Source organism: Stegostoma tigrinum, chromosome 46 (assembly GCF_030684315.1).
Source record: "Stegostoma tigrinum isolate sSteTig4 chromosome 46, sSteTig4.hap1, whole genome shotgun sequence".
NCBI classification, from domain to species: Eukaryota; Metazoa; Chordata; class Chondrichthyes; order Orectolobiformes; family Stegostomatidae; genus Stegostoma; species Stegostoma tigrinum.
In genome coordinates, this window is record NC_081399.1 from 10,818,491 (window position 1) to 10,830,871 (window position 12,381).

Sequence of the window (12,381 nt, forward strand, 5' to 3'; positions counted from 1 at the left end):
TTTTCTAGGGTGACAAGGACAGCAGATGCATCACTTTCCCTTATTTAGTAACGTCCTAAGTGATTATTACAAGTTCCTTTCCTCTAGCCAGCGTAAGCTGAATGATTTGGGAGCCAGAATAACAAATGGTCTGCTGGACGAACACGGCAGGGCAGGCAGCATCAGAGGAGCAGGAAAGCTGACGTTTTGGGTCTGGACCCTTCCTCAGAAATGGGGGAGGAGAAGGGGGCTCTGAAATAAATAGAGACCGCGGGGTGCGGTGCAAACAGGTAGATAGTAGAGGGATAGGGTGGGAGAGAAGACAGACAGGTCAAGGAGGTAGGGATGAAGTCACTAAAGGTGAATGTAGGCAGAGAGCTGGGATTGGGTTGGTCAGTGAGGAGGGAGGGGTGGGTAGGTGGGAGGGAAGACGGACAGGTCAGGGAGGTGGGGACCAGAGGGGAGTGCTGGTCTTGGGATGATGAGATTTTGAAGCTTGTAAAGTCCACATTGAGACCATTGGGTTGTAGGCTTCCCGAGCGAAATATGAGGTACAGTTCCTCCAGTTTCCAGGTGGCATCGTTGTGGCACTGGAGGAGGCCCAGGATGGACACGCCATCCAAGGAGTGGGAGGGGGAGTTGAAGTGGTTCACACCTGGGAGGTGTTGGTTGCTGTAAAACGAGTGTAGGTGCTCACAAAGTGGTCTCCTAGCTTCCGCTTGGTTTCCCCGATGTAGAGGAGGCCACATCGAGAACAGTAGACCACATTAGCAGATGTGCAGGTGAACATCTGTTTAATGTGGAAGGTTTTCTTGGGGGGCTGCGTTGGTGGTGAGGGGGGAGGTGCGGCGTCTTCTGCAGTTGCAGGGAAAGGTTTCGGGGCTGGTGGGGAGTGTGGAACAGACGAGGGAGTCACGGAGAGAGCGGTCCCTCCGGAAGGCAGATAAGGGTGGGGAGGGAAATATATCCTTGGTTGTAGGGTTAGATTACAGATGGCGTAAGTGGCGGAGAATGATGCGTTGAACCCAGAGGTTACTGGGGTGATACGTGAGGATGAGGGGGAATTCTGTCTTTGTTGTTATCGCGGGGAAGGGGTGTGAGGACTGAGGTGCGGGAAACGCAAGCGATGCGGTCGAGGGCGTTATTCAACCACTGTGCAAGGGAAGTCGCAGTTCTTGAAAAACGAGGATATCTGGGATGTCCTGGAGTGGCGGAAGAATTGGGAATAGGGGAACGCATTGTTGCAGGAAGGTGGGTGACAGGTGGCTGTGGGAGTTGGTAGGCTTGAAATGGATATTGGTTTCCAGGATATTGGTTGCCAGAGATGGAGGCAGAGAGGTCGAGGAAGGAGAAGAGGGGTATCAGAGATGGTCCAAGTGAACTTAAAGTTGGGGTGGAAGGTGTCACTAAAGTGGATGAAGGATCCCTACCCGAAACATCAGCTTTCCTGTTCCTGAGATGCTGCTTGGCCTGCTGTGTTCATCCAGCTCCACACTTTGTTATCTCTGGCTCCAGTTCCTACTATCTCTCACGGTTTGGGAATTGACTTTCTATTGCCACTCATGGTCCACCACCTCCAGGAGCATATGCCCCTCAAAAAGATGGTGGCTCCCGAAATCAGCCAATCAGAACCCGACTCGACCGTACACCGCCTCAATGACGCCACGCACCCGCCCGGGGACACGCCCCCGGGATTCGCACAAAGATGGCGGCACGGCCCCTTTCCCCTCCCCATCGCCGTGGGAGGCCTTCATTACTTCTGGCGGGTTTCCCGTCGTCCGAACTCCGCCAATGTCAGTTTGCGGTGACCGCCCCGCCTCCGGGCAGCTGGCGAATCGGCCGCATAAGTGCAGCGGCGGACGGGATCCGGAATTTCTACTCGATCGCTGAACGGACGCACGGCGCCCGGTGGCTGACGGGACGGGTATGGGAGGTGGGAGGACTCGCGGCGGGGGCTGACGGGACGGCACAACCAGACCAGGAGGAGCGGAAATGGCTGGGCCAGGAGGATTAGCTGCTTTCAGGGCAGCTCAGAGAGGCATGAGTGGGGCAATGAACTTTCCCCCTGGGCTCCTGTTCAGACAGGTAATGGGAGAGGAGGGGGCAGACAGGTAATGGGAGAGGAGGGGGCAGACAGGTAATGGGAGAGGAGGGGGCAGACAGGTAATGGGAGAGGAGGGGGGCAGACAGGTAATGGGAGAGGAGGGGGCCAGACAGGTAATGGGAGAGGAGGGGGGCAGACAGGCAATGGGAGAGGAGGGGGGCAGACAGGCAATGGGAGAGGAGGGGGGCAGACAGGCAATGGGAGAGGAGGGGGGCAGACAGGCAATGGGAGAGGAGGGGGGCAGACAGGCAATGGGAGAGGAGGGGGGCAGACAGGCAATGGGAGAGGAGGGGGGCAGACAGGCAATGGGAGAGGAGGGGGGCAGACAGGCCATGGGAGAGGAGGGGGGCAGACAGGCCATGGGAGAGGAGGGGGGCAGACAGGCCATGGGAGAGGAGGGGGGCAGACAGGCCATGGGAGAGGAGGGGGGCAGACAGGCCATGGGAGAGGAGGGGGGCAGACAGGCCATGGGAGAGGAGGGGGGCAGACAGGCCATGGGAGAGGAGGGGGGCAGACAGGCCATGGGAGAGGAGGGGGGCAGACAGGCCATGGGAGAGGAGGGGGGCAGACAGGCCATGGGAGAGGAGGGGGGCAGACAGGCCATGGGAGAGGAGGGGGGCAGACAGGCCATGGGAGAGGAGGGGGGCAGACAGGCCATGGGAGAGGAGGGGGGCAGACAGGCCATGGGAGAGGAGGGGGGCAGACAGGCCATGGGAGAGGAGGGGGGCAGACAGGCCATGGGAGAGGAGGGGGGCAGACAGGCCATGGGAGAGGAGGGGGGCAGACAGGCCATGGGAGAGGAGGGGGGCAGACAGGCCATGGGAGAGGAGGGGGGCAGACAGGCCATGGGAGAGGAGGGGGGCAGACAGGCCATGGGAGAGGAGGGGGGCAGACAGGCCATGGGAGAGGAGGGGGGCAGACAGGCCATGGGAGAGGAGGGGGGCAGACAGGCCATGGGAGAGGAGGGGGGCAGACAGGCCATGGGAGAGGAGGGGGGCAGACAGGCCATGGGAGAGGAGGGGGGCAGACAGGCCATGGGAGAGGAGGGGGGCAGACAGGCCATGGGAGAGGAGGGGGGCAGACAGGCCATGGGAGAGGAGGGGGGCAGACAGGCCATGGGAGAGGAGGGGGGCAGACAGGCCATGGGAGAGGAGGGGGGCAGACAGGCCATGGGAGAGGAGGGGGGCAGACAGGCCATGGGAGAGGAGGGGGGCAGACAGGCCATGGGAGAGGAGGGGGGCAGACAGGCCATGGGAGAGGAGGGGGGCAGACAGGCCATGGGAGAGGAGGGGGGCAGACAGGCCATGGGAGAGGAGGGGGGCAGACAGGCCATGGGAGAGGAGGGGGGCAGACAGGCCGAGTAACTGTGGCAGTACAGGGGTGGAAATTGGGGTGGGGCAAAGAGGGAAGGATTTTGGGGACTGCTGGGGGTGGGGCTTGAGGAGAGTTGGGGGGGCGAGGAGGTGGGATTGGGAGTCTGGTGGGGGGCGGAGGGGGCTTTGGGCTGGGGGGGGGGCGCGGAGGGGGCTTTGGGCTGGGGGGGGGGGGCGCGGAGGGGGCTTTGGGCTGGGGGGGGTTTGGGCTCGGGGAGGCGGAGGGGGTTTGGGGCCGGTGGGGGTGGAGGGGGTTTGGGCCGGTGGGGGTGAGTCGCGGGGGGGCAGAAGAGGTTTGGGCTGGGGGGGGGGTGGGGTCGCGGCGGGGGAGTCGGTGTTTGGAGACCCGGGGAGGCGGAGGGGCATTGGGCTTGAGGGTGGGGGCAAGGGCGAGGCGGTTTGGGGCCGGGGCAGGTGGGGGCGAGAGGCAAGGGGTTTGGAAAGCTGGGTAAATCAGGAGGGGATAAATATGTCTGAAAATGGCAGATCAGAAGCAGGCATTCAGCCCATCAATTCCGTCCCACCGTTTGATAAGATTGTTGCTGATCTGGCATTCCACAACGCCCTTCTCTGACTTTTCCCCTCGATTCCCTTCCTGATTTAGTGTCTGTCTCGGCCGCGATAGCACCCTGCAGTAAATAATTCCTCAGATTCTGACAGAGGAATTCCTCCTCGTCTCTGTCCCCAGATGGGCAACCCCTTATTCTGAGATTCTAGTGCTAGGCTGTCCCACAGTGGGGATGAACAACCTCTCCACATCTCCCCTGGCAGGTTCTCCCCCCCCCCCCCAAGTATCCTGTATATTTCATTAATGTTGGCTCTCGCTCCTCTAAACTCCATCGAGTACAGCCCCATCCTACCACAACCCATCCCTCATCAGACAGTCCATCCATCCCTGGGATCAGCTGAGTGAACCTTCTCTGGGCTGCACCTGATGTCAGTCTGTCTTTCCTTAGATTCAGGGCCCCGAAATATTCACAGTTAAAACAGCGAGGGTTTAATGAGGAATTGGGGTAAATCAGGAGAGGGTGGGGTGGAGGTTTAGTGTGGAAACAGGCGCCTTCAGCCCAACCCGTCCGTGCTGCCCCAGTTTTCACAATTTAATCCAGCCCGTTTGCCTGTGTTTGGTCCCTGTCCCTCTGTACCCATCCCATCCATGTACCTGTCTAAATGCTTCTTCAATGAGAAAATGCCTCTTGCTTCCACCACTTTCTCTGACAACCCATTCCAGACACTCCCCACCCCTCTGTGGAAAAAAACTGTCCCCTCTGGACCCTTTTGTATCTCTCCCGTCTCACCTTAATCCTGTGCCCTCTAGTTTTAGACTCCCCTTCCCCCGGGTAAAGCTGTTGTCTGTCTATATCACGTGCGACTCTCATGATTTTATCGAACTCTGTAAGGTCACCCCAAAGCTCCAGGGTAAAAAGTCCCAGCCTATCCAGTTCCTCCTTATAACTCAAACCCTCCAGTCCAGGAAGCATCCCAGTAAATCTTTTCTGAACTCTTTCTAGTTTAATAATATCCTTTCTACAGTGGGGCGACCAGAAACCGCGCACAGTTCTCCAAATGCAGCGCTCACGAAGGCCTACAGCTACAATAAGGCGTCCCAACTCCTATCCTCAATGCTCTGACTGATGAAGCTATCTTAACCGCCCTGTCTACCTGTGACCCCACTTTCAAGGAACTGTGTGCCTCTACCCCTCGATCTCTGTTTTCTGAGAGAAAGAAGGATAGAGGAGAGTTGGGAGAGGGAGAGGCAAAAGGGCAATCGAGGCAGATAGGGAGAGAGATTTAATTGTGGCAGAAGGGACAGTGAGTGATGGGGAATTGAGGTATGTGAGGGGAGGACTTGGCAAACTGGGAAAATTAGGGGATAACTGGGAGAGGTTAGTGAATGACTGGGGTATTGGGAGGGAGAGTGAAAAGTATCTGAGGAATTTGGAAAGACAGAGTGAGAGTTTCTGTCTCCTAATCACTCTGTCTTGCTCTCACACAGCTCTTTGAGAAGGTTAGCTACACCTACACGTATCTGTTAGCTGATGCGGAGACCCGGGAGGCCATTGTCATTGACCCCGTGAGGGAGACTGCTGACCGTGATGTGCGTCTGATCCAGGACCTGGGCCTCAAGCTCCTGTACGCTGGTAAGATCTGACCCGACCGACACCCCCCACCCCCACACCCTGAGTAACCCAGGGCCTGGGCGTTTGTGTGATGTTAGCCCTTTCTGTTGCAGCCAATACCCATGTGCATGCGGACCATGTGACTGGGACAGGGCAGATGAAGAAGCGGATAGCGGGGTGTCGGTCTGTCATTGCAGAGAGCAGTGGGGCAGCAGCAGACCTACACGTCCGTGATGGTGACACTGTCACCTTTGGGAGATTTGTGAGTGACTGTCAGAGTGCCTTCCCCCCAGCTCTCCGCCAAAATCTCTGTCTCATCCCTACTGCCCCTTGTGCCTGCCTCTCTCTCGCTGTCTATCTATCTACTAACCTATCTATCAATCCGTCAGCACGTGCCCCCCAACCCCAGCCCACCAGCTGCTTCTTTCGGGTAGGCGGTGTGTAAATCCCTCTCTCTGTCTCTCTGTGTGCGCTGTCACAGGGTCTGGAGGTGCGAGCGACCCCGGGCCACACGAATGGCTGTGTCACGTATGTGCTGAACGATCGGAGCATCGCTTTCACCGGGGACGCGCTCCTCATCCGGGGCTGTGGCAGGACAGACTTTCAGCAAGGTAACCCCACTGCACAACCCAGTCAGTGTGCAGCTACATCTGTGAGGCGCGGGTGCAGGGTGGGCAGGGCGGGGGGAGGGGAGTGAGAGACACCAGTCAGTGTACAGATATCTCCCTGAGAGAGAGAGGGGAGTGAGAGACACCAGTCAGTGTCCAGATATCTCCCTGAGAGAGAGAGGACTGAGAGACACCAGTCAGTGTACAGATATCTCCCTGAGAGACACCAGTCAGTGTACAGGTATCTCCCTGAGAGAGGAGGGACTGAGAGACACCAGTCAGTGTACAGATATCTCCCTGAGAGAGAGAGAGAGGGGGGACTGAGACACCAGTCAGTGTACAGATATCTCCCTGAGAGAGAGAGAGAGAGGGGACTGAGAGACACCAGTCAGTGTCCAGATATCTCCCTGAGAGAGAGGGGACTGAGAGACACCAGTCAGTGTACAGATATCTCCCTGAGAGAGAGAGAGGGGACTGAGAGACACCAGTCAGTGTACAGATATCTCCCTGAGAGAGAGAGGGGACTGAGAGACACCAGTCAGTGTACAGATATCTCCCTGAGAGAGGGGACTGAGAGACACCAGTCAGTGTACAGATATCTCCCTGAGAGAGAGGGGACTGAGAGACACCAGTCAGTGTACAGATATCTCCCTGAGAGAGAGAGAGGACTGAGGGACACCAGTCAGTGTACAGGTATTTCCCTGAGAGAGGGGATTGACAGACACCAGTCAGTGTACAGGTATCTCCCTGAGTGAGAGAGAGAGAGAGGGGTCTGAGACACCACAGTCGGTGTGCAGATATCTCCCTGTGTGTGAGAGAGCGGGGACTGAGAGACACCAGTAATATACCCTGCCATGTGTTGGGCTCTGTCCGCTATGCTGTAGCTTTTATTAATAGTTTGTTCTGTCTGTCACAGGAAGCTCGGAGTCTCTGTACCGCTCGGTGCACAGTCAGATATTCACCCTCCCTGATCAGTGTCTGCTGTATCCAGCCCATGATTACACAGGTAAGGAGTGACATTTACTAAGCCCAGACGAATGCTCTCCTGCTGTCTCTGCTGCTACCTCAACCCCCACCCCTCCCACTGTCTCTCTGCCTGCCTTCTCCTTTTCCATTTCCATCTCTCATAAGCCTTATTGTTTCCCCTCCGCCCTCATTACACCCTGCTCCCCCTTGGCCCGGCTCTGCCCTCCCTCCCTTTCCCTCATTCTCACCACCTGACCCCAACAGCCATAGCGTGCTCCCTCTGCCTGCCTTCTGTGGTCCCTGGTGCCTCTCGATACCTTTCAGCCACAGCTTCCCATCTGGAATCGGTGTGTTTTCCCCTTCCAGGTCAAACCGTTACCACCGTGGGAGAGGAGAAAAGATTCAATCCGCGTCTCTCCAAGTTGCTGCCGGAGTTCATCGAGATCATGAACAACCTGAACCTGCCCTATCCTAAACAGATTGGTCAGTACAGCCACCTTCTCTCTCTCTATCTAACCCCGTGCTGTCCCTGTCCTGGAGTGTTTGATTGGGGCGGGGGAACAGTGTTGAGGGAGCTTGACTCTGTATCTGACGTGTACTCTTGTCGCCCTGTGTCTTTGTAGACCAAGCTCTCCCAGCGAACATGGTGTGTGGCCTTCAAGACATTCCCACGGAGTGGCGCAGTTAAAGGTTCCAAACCATTTGCACTGACCGCAGATAGTTTCATCAGATTTCGGCACTCCTAGTTCCTGTCTGAAACACTCCCCTGCTCAAGTGCCAGGTTTTTGCTGCAGATTTTGGACAGCAGCTTGCCCAGTAGCCCTGAGGGCGTCGCGAATGACCGGCAGAATGTCACAGTGGCGTGGTTAGCCTTGCCACTAACACTGGAATCTTCCTGCGAACACAACCTAGGCATGGGGACCTGCAGTGCTGTTAACCACAAGTCTTTGGGAAGCTACTGCCCGATGCCTTCCCTCTCCCCTTGCATCCTGAGCGAACGGAAATTAAAAGGGGAGGTCTGGAATCGGAGAGAATTGAGGGTCACGGGAACGTTTTGGACTCCTCCTTCCCTCTTTTTGTATCATCTGTTTACTCTGTTTCTGACATGTAGCCTGTCACTTTGTGCCTTTGTAGACCAAGCTCTCCCAGCGAACATGGTTTCCCCCCCCGCCCCCCCCCCCCTCCCCCGGGTGTGGTTGTAAGGGCTGTACTCTGAGTGCTGAGCAATAAACCCCTGTTCCTTTGTGTTCTCTCGTGTGAGGCTCAAACCAATCTTCTGGCTGCTCTCAGACCTCGGTTTACAATGCGCCTATCCAAGAGCAAAACAAAATCCCATCCGTCTCGGGTAGAGTGGGGCAAATGAAATATGCGACAGAGAGCACGTGAAAGCCACAGACCTATTCGCTTGACCTCGCTCCAATATTTTCTCTTGTACTGTGTTGGGCTTTGGAAAGAAATGGCAGAGTTGACAGGGATTTATGAAGGGGTAGTTGTGTTACTCAAACTTGTTGTGTTTTGGGGGTTAGCACACTTGCAGAAGGCTGTTACCCCACGCGGGAAGCTAGGAAACAAAGCGCATGGGGTTTGGCGGAGGGGGGGTGCAGGATGCACTCACTTGAACGGAGAATGTTCAAACAGACAGAATGCCAAGAGTATGAACGAACAGATGGTTGCCAGGGTGGCAGACACATACTGCTGGGGGCGGGGTGGGGGGGGGGTGGTTGCGTGGTAGGTGGTCAGTGCAGGAACCCCTCAGTCCAATATTCCAGTTGTGGAAAAACTGACCTGGAATATTTCCATATCTGTCAACGACACAGGAAGGGTGCTGTGAAACTCGAGAGGGTGCAGGACAGATTTACAAGGATGTTGCCAGGGTTGGAGGGTTTGAGGTACAAGGAGAGGCTGAACTGGCTAGGACTATGTCAGAGGCTGAAGGGCGACCTTATAGAGGTTTATAAGGGGCATGGGTAGGGTGCATAGACAAGGATTTTACCCCAGGGTGGGGAATTACAAAACGAAAGGAAATAGGTTTAAGGTGAGAGGGGAAAGATTTAAAAGGGGCCTAAGAGGCAACTTTTTCACACAGAGGGTGGTGCGTGTATGGAAGGAGCTGCCAGAGGAAGTGGTGGGGGCTGGTACAGTTACAGCATTTAAAAGGCATCGGGTTGGGGACATGGGCCAAATGCTGGAAAATGGGATTAGATTAATTTAGGATATCGGGTAAGCGTGGACGAGTTGGGCAGAAGGGTCTGTTTCCTTGCTGTACAGCTCTATGACTATGACGCCAAACAGTGCGGGGGCATTAAGTAGTGAGGGGGATACAAGAGGGTGTGGACAGTCTGGGGAATGGGCCCGAATGTGGCAGGTGGGATATCATGTGGATGAAGGTTATTCACTTTGAGGAAGGATGTTGCGGGGAGGCAGTATGTTTCTGAAAGGGAGCGAGGGGTCGGGAAGTGTAGGTTTCAACGGGATCGGAATGTCTGTGTCCCTGAGACACTGAGGCTGAGCGTGTAGGGGCAGCGAGGGGAGGGAGACGTCGGTGGCTGAGCAGAGCGGTGTCGGCGTCCTCTCACAGTCTTACGCAGCCTCAGGGAGAGCACCGTCTGGGATATGGTGGGCAGCTCCTGTCTCCTTATCGAATGGAGGGTGGGTCTGAGGGGGAGGGTAGCGGAGGGTCCCCCAGATTAATCCCTGGGATGGTGGGATTGTCCTGTCGTGAGAGATCGAGGAGACTGAGTCTGTCTTCCTCGGGGCGGGGGGTGAGTTATGAAGAACAGGACCAGGGATGGTGACCTCGGGATGAGCAGCAGGCTATTCAGCACGGAGATGGGATGGGATTACTTCGCTCCGAGGGTGGGAAATCTCTGGAATTCTCTCCCCTGGGGAATTCTGGGAGCTCAGTCATTAGGCAGGTCAGAGACAGAGAGAGATCAATCGGTTTTTCTCCTCCCCCTCTCCCTGTGTTGTTGCGTTTTGCTGTCTACCCCCCTCTGTCCTTCTGTGCATCTGTTGTGCTTTCCTTGCCTGTCTTCCTCCCTCTCTCTCTCTGCTATCCTTCTCTTTTGTTTTCTCTTGTTCTTTCTGTTACTGTCTCTTCATCTTTCACTCTCTCTGTTTCCCCTCTGCCTTTACTTCGTTCTTTCTCTTTCCCTCTGCTGTTGTCCAACTTTTGCTTTCTGTGCCCCTCTCTGTGTGTGTCTCCTTTGCACTCGCCCCCTATGTGCCTCCCCTTGGCTCCCATCCCCTTTTCCCCCACCCTGTGCTTCCCCATGGCACTTGACACACTCTCTCACTCCCTTGCGCTCTCTCTCTCTCTCTCCCTCTCTCTCTCTCTCTCTCTGTGCCTCCCCTTGGCATGCTCTGAGGGCCACAGATGCTGCGTGAGCAGATGTTTCTGCATGGTTGGGTGCAGCTGCTTGCAGAAAGTGGATTGTGAGAGACAAAGCCTCTCCACCGAGGCACTGCAGGGGGGAGAGAGAGAGAGAGAGAGAGAGAGAGAGAGAGTGCGATTGAAACCAATGAATCCGTCACTTCATTTGCTGTCCCTCTCTCACTGTGTCTCTCTCACTCACTCTTGCCAGTTTCTGCCTCACTCCCACACACACTGTTTGCTGTGTGGAGGTTTTTGCACTGATTTTAGAGACAGGACCCTCCAGAATGCAAGCACAGAGTTCAATAGGACTAAAACAGAAGTTGCTGGAAAAGCTCAGCAGGTCTGGCAGCATCTGTAGAGAGAAGCGGCTTCAGTGATGCTTCCTCTTTTCTGATCAGTTGACTGTGACTACTCTCCACAGATGCTGCTGAGCTTCTCCAGCAACCTCTGTTTTTTTTGTCTCTGATTTACAGCAGCTGCAGTTGTTTCGGGTTTACAGGGTTGAAATAGATAGACACAGCCAAAGACACGCACTTTGAATACAGACAGACACAAGGTAAATCATCCTGTCAAGCCTGGCTCTTTATTTCAAAGTCTCACTCTCAAACAGACTGAAAGGAGGGGGGTTGGGGGTGATATACTTAATTACATATAGTCTCTCTCACACACACGGACCTTCAGACCAGACTGCAGTGTCAGCACAAAACAGTACCAGGTCACAGTGACCCAGGATGAGTGGTGCATAAACAGAGCAGAGGGTGGGACAGACACTGCACTGGGCCCGCTCCTGGGAATGAGATTGGGTCACTGTCAAAGTGAGGGCAGAGTTAATGGGGACCCAACGGCGATTAGAGCCATGGGTGAGACACGGCAGAACGTCAGAGAGGGCCTTACTCCATCTCCCAGGACGGGGACGGCACAGGGTTAGATACACCACGCTATCCCCCTTCTCCCTTGCCAGCAGGTCCTGGGCCTACTGGTCAATTAACCCTAGAGAGCTGGGTGAGGGTGAAAGGGCTGGGAACAGCAAGTGAAGTCTGAGCAAATTGCCAAATGGCGTAAATTATTCTGGAGGGGAAAAAAACCCCATCTTTCCCAGGCCTACAAAATGGCTGCCATTTGGCCCAACTCCAGGTTCAAGGAGAACAGCGGGACTACAGATAGCACTTCCTGACAAGGTTTCCTCTCTAAACCTAAATTGTATGCAAGAGGATGTGGGATTTGTACAAGTTCCTACAGACACTGGGGAGTTTCCTCTCACACCCATCAGCTCTGTTGCCCGTGGCAATGGGGCCCAGGGCTTTAGGAGGCATCACTGGGCTTCTTCTTCCTCTGGAAGCGACGGAACTGGCCTTGGATGGCCAGCGCTGCTTTCTCCGTCTCGGGTGCAGTCAGGTCAATGTCGATCTCCTCTTCGACCTTAGCGCTAGGAGCCTGGGCCTTCTCTGTGAGAGGGGAGACAGAGAGAGGGAGGGGGTAAGGTCAGAGTTTGGATCTCAGGGCCCCTCGGCACAGGGGCGAGTTCTTCCACGAGAAAAAAAGCACCCTCCCAACCTTCCGCAATCCTCATCCCTCAAGACCATTCCAGACTCAAACCTGCTTGCAGGGTAGCAATGGAGGGAGTTTGGACAGGGCCAGTGGAGGATTTCAGGGGCGGCTGTACAACAGTGAGGATGATAGTGATCCCCAGAATGAAAGGGGAAAACATTCTGAAACAACACACAATGAAACTCTTCGCTTCTCGCCAGGCATGAACTCATACAGTATGGGAGAAGACCCTTTGGCCCAAATAGTCCGTGCCGACCGTATTCTCAAACCAATTTTGGCCCATATCCCTCTAAACCCTTCCTATTCA

The 12,381-nt window shown here is 55.6% G+C and overlaps 1 protein-coding gene across 1 annotated transcript; it reads left to right on the forward strand.

Annotated features, from left to right (window-relative positions):
- The first annotated feature begins 1,677 nt into the window (after positions 1-1,677).
- On the forward strand, positions 1,678-8,319 carry LOC125449583 (persulfide dioxygenase ETHE1, mitochondrial-like). The gene is made up of 7 exons (XM_048525410.2): positions 1,678-2,064; positions 5,453-5,597; positions 5,690-5,838; positions 6,058-6,187; positions 7,101-7,190; positions 7,517-7,633; positions 7,774-8,319. Exons 1-7 carry the CDS (start codon positions 1,972-1,974, stop codon positions 7,836-7,838), a joined length of 789 nt encoding a protein of 262 aa, XP_048381367.1. The 5' UTR covers positions 1,678-1,971; the 3' UTR covers positions 7,839-8,319.
- The last annotated feature ends 4,062 nt before the right edge of the window (positions 8,320-12,381 follow it).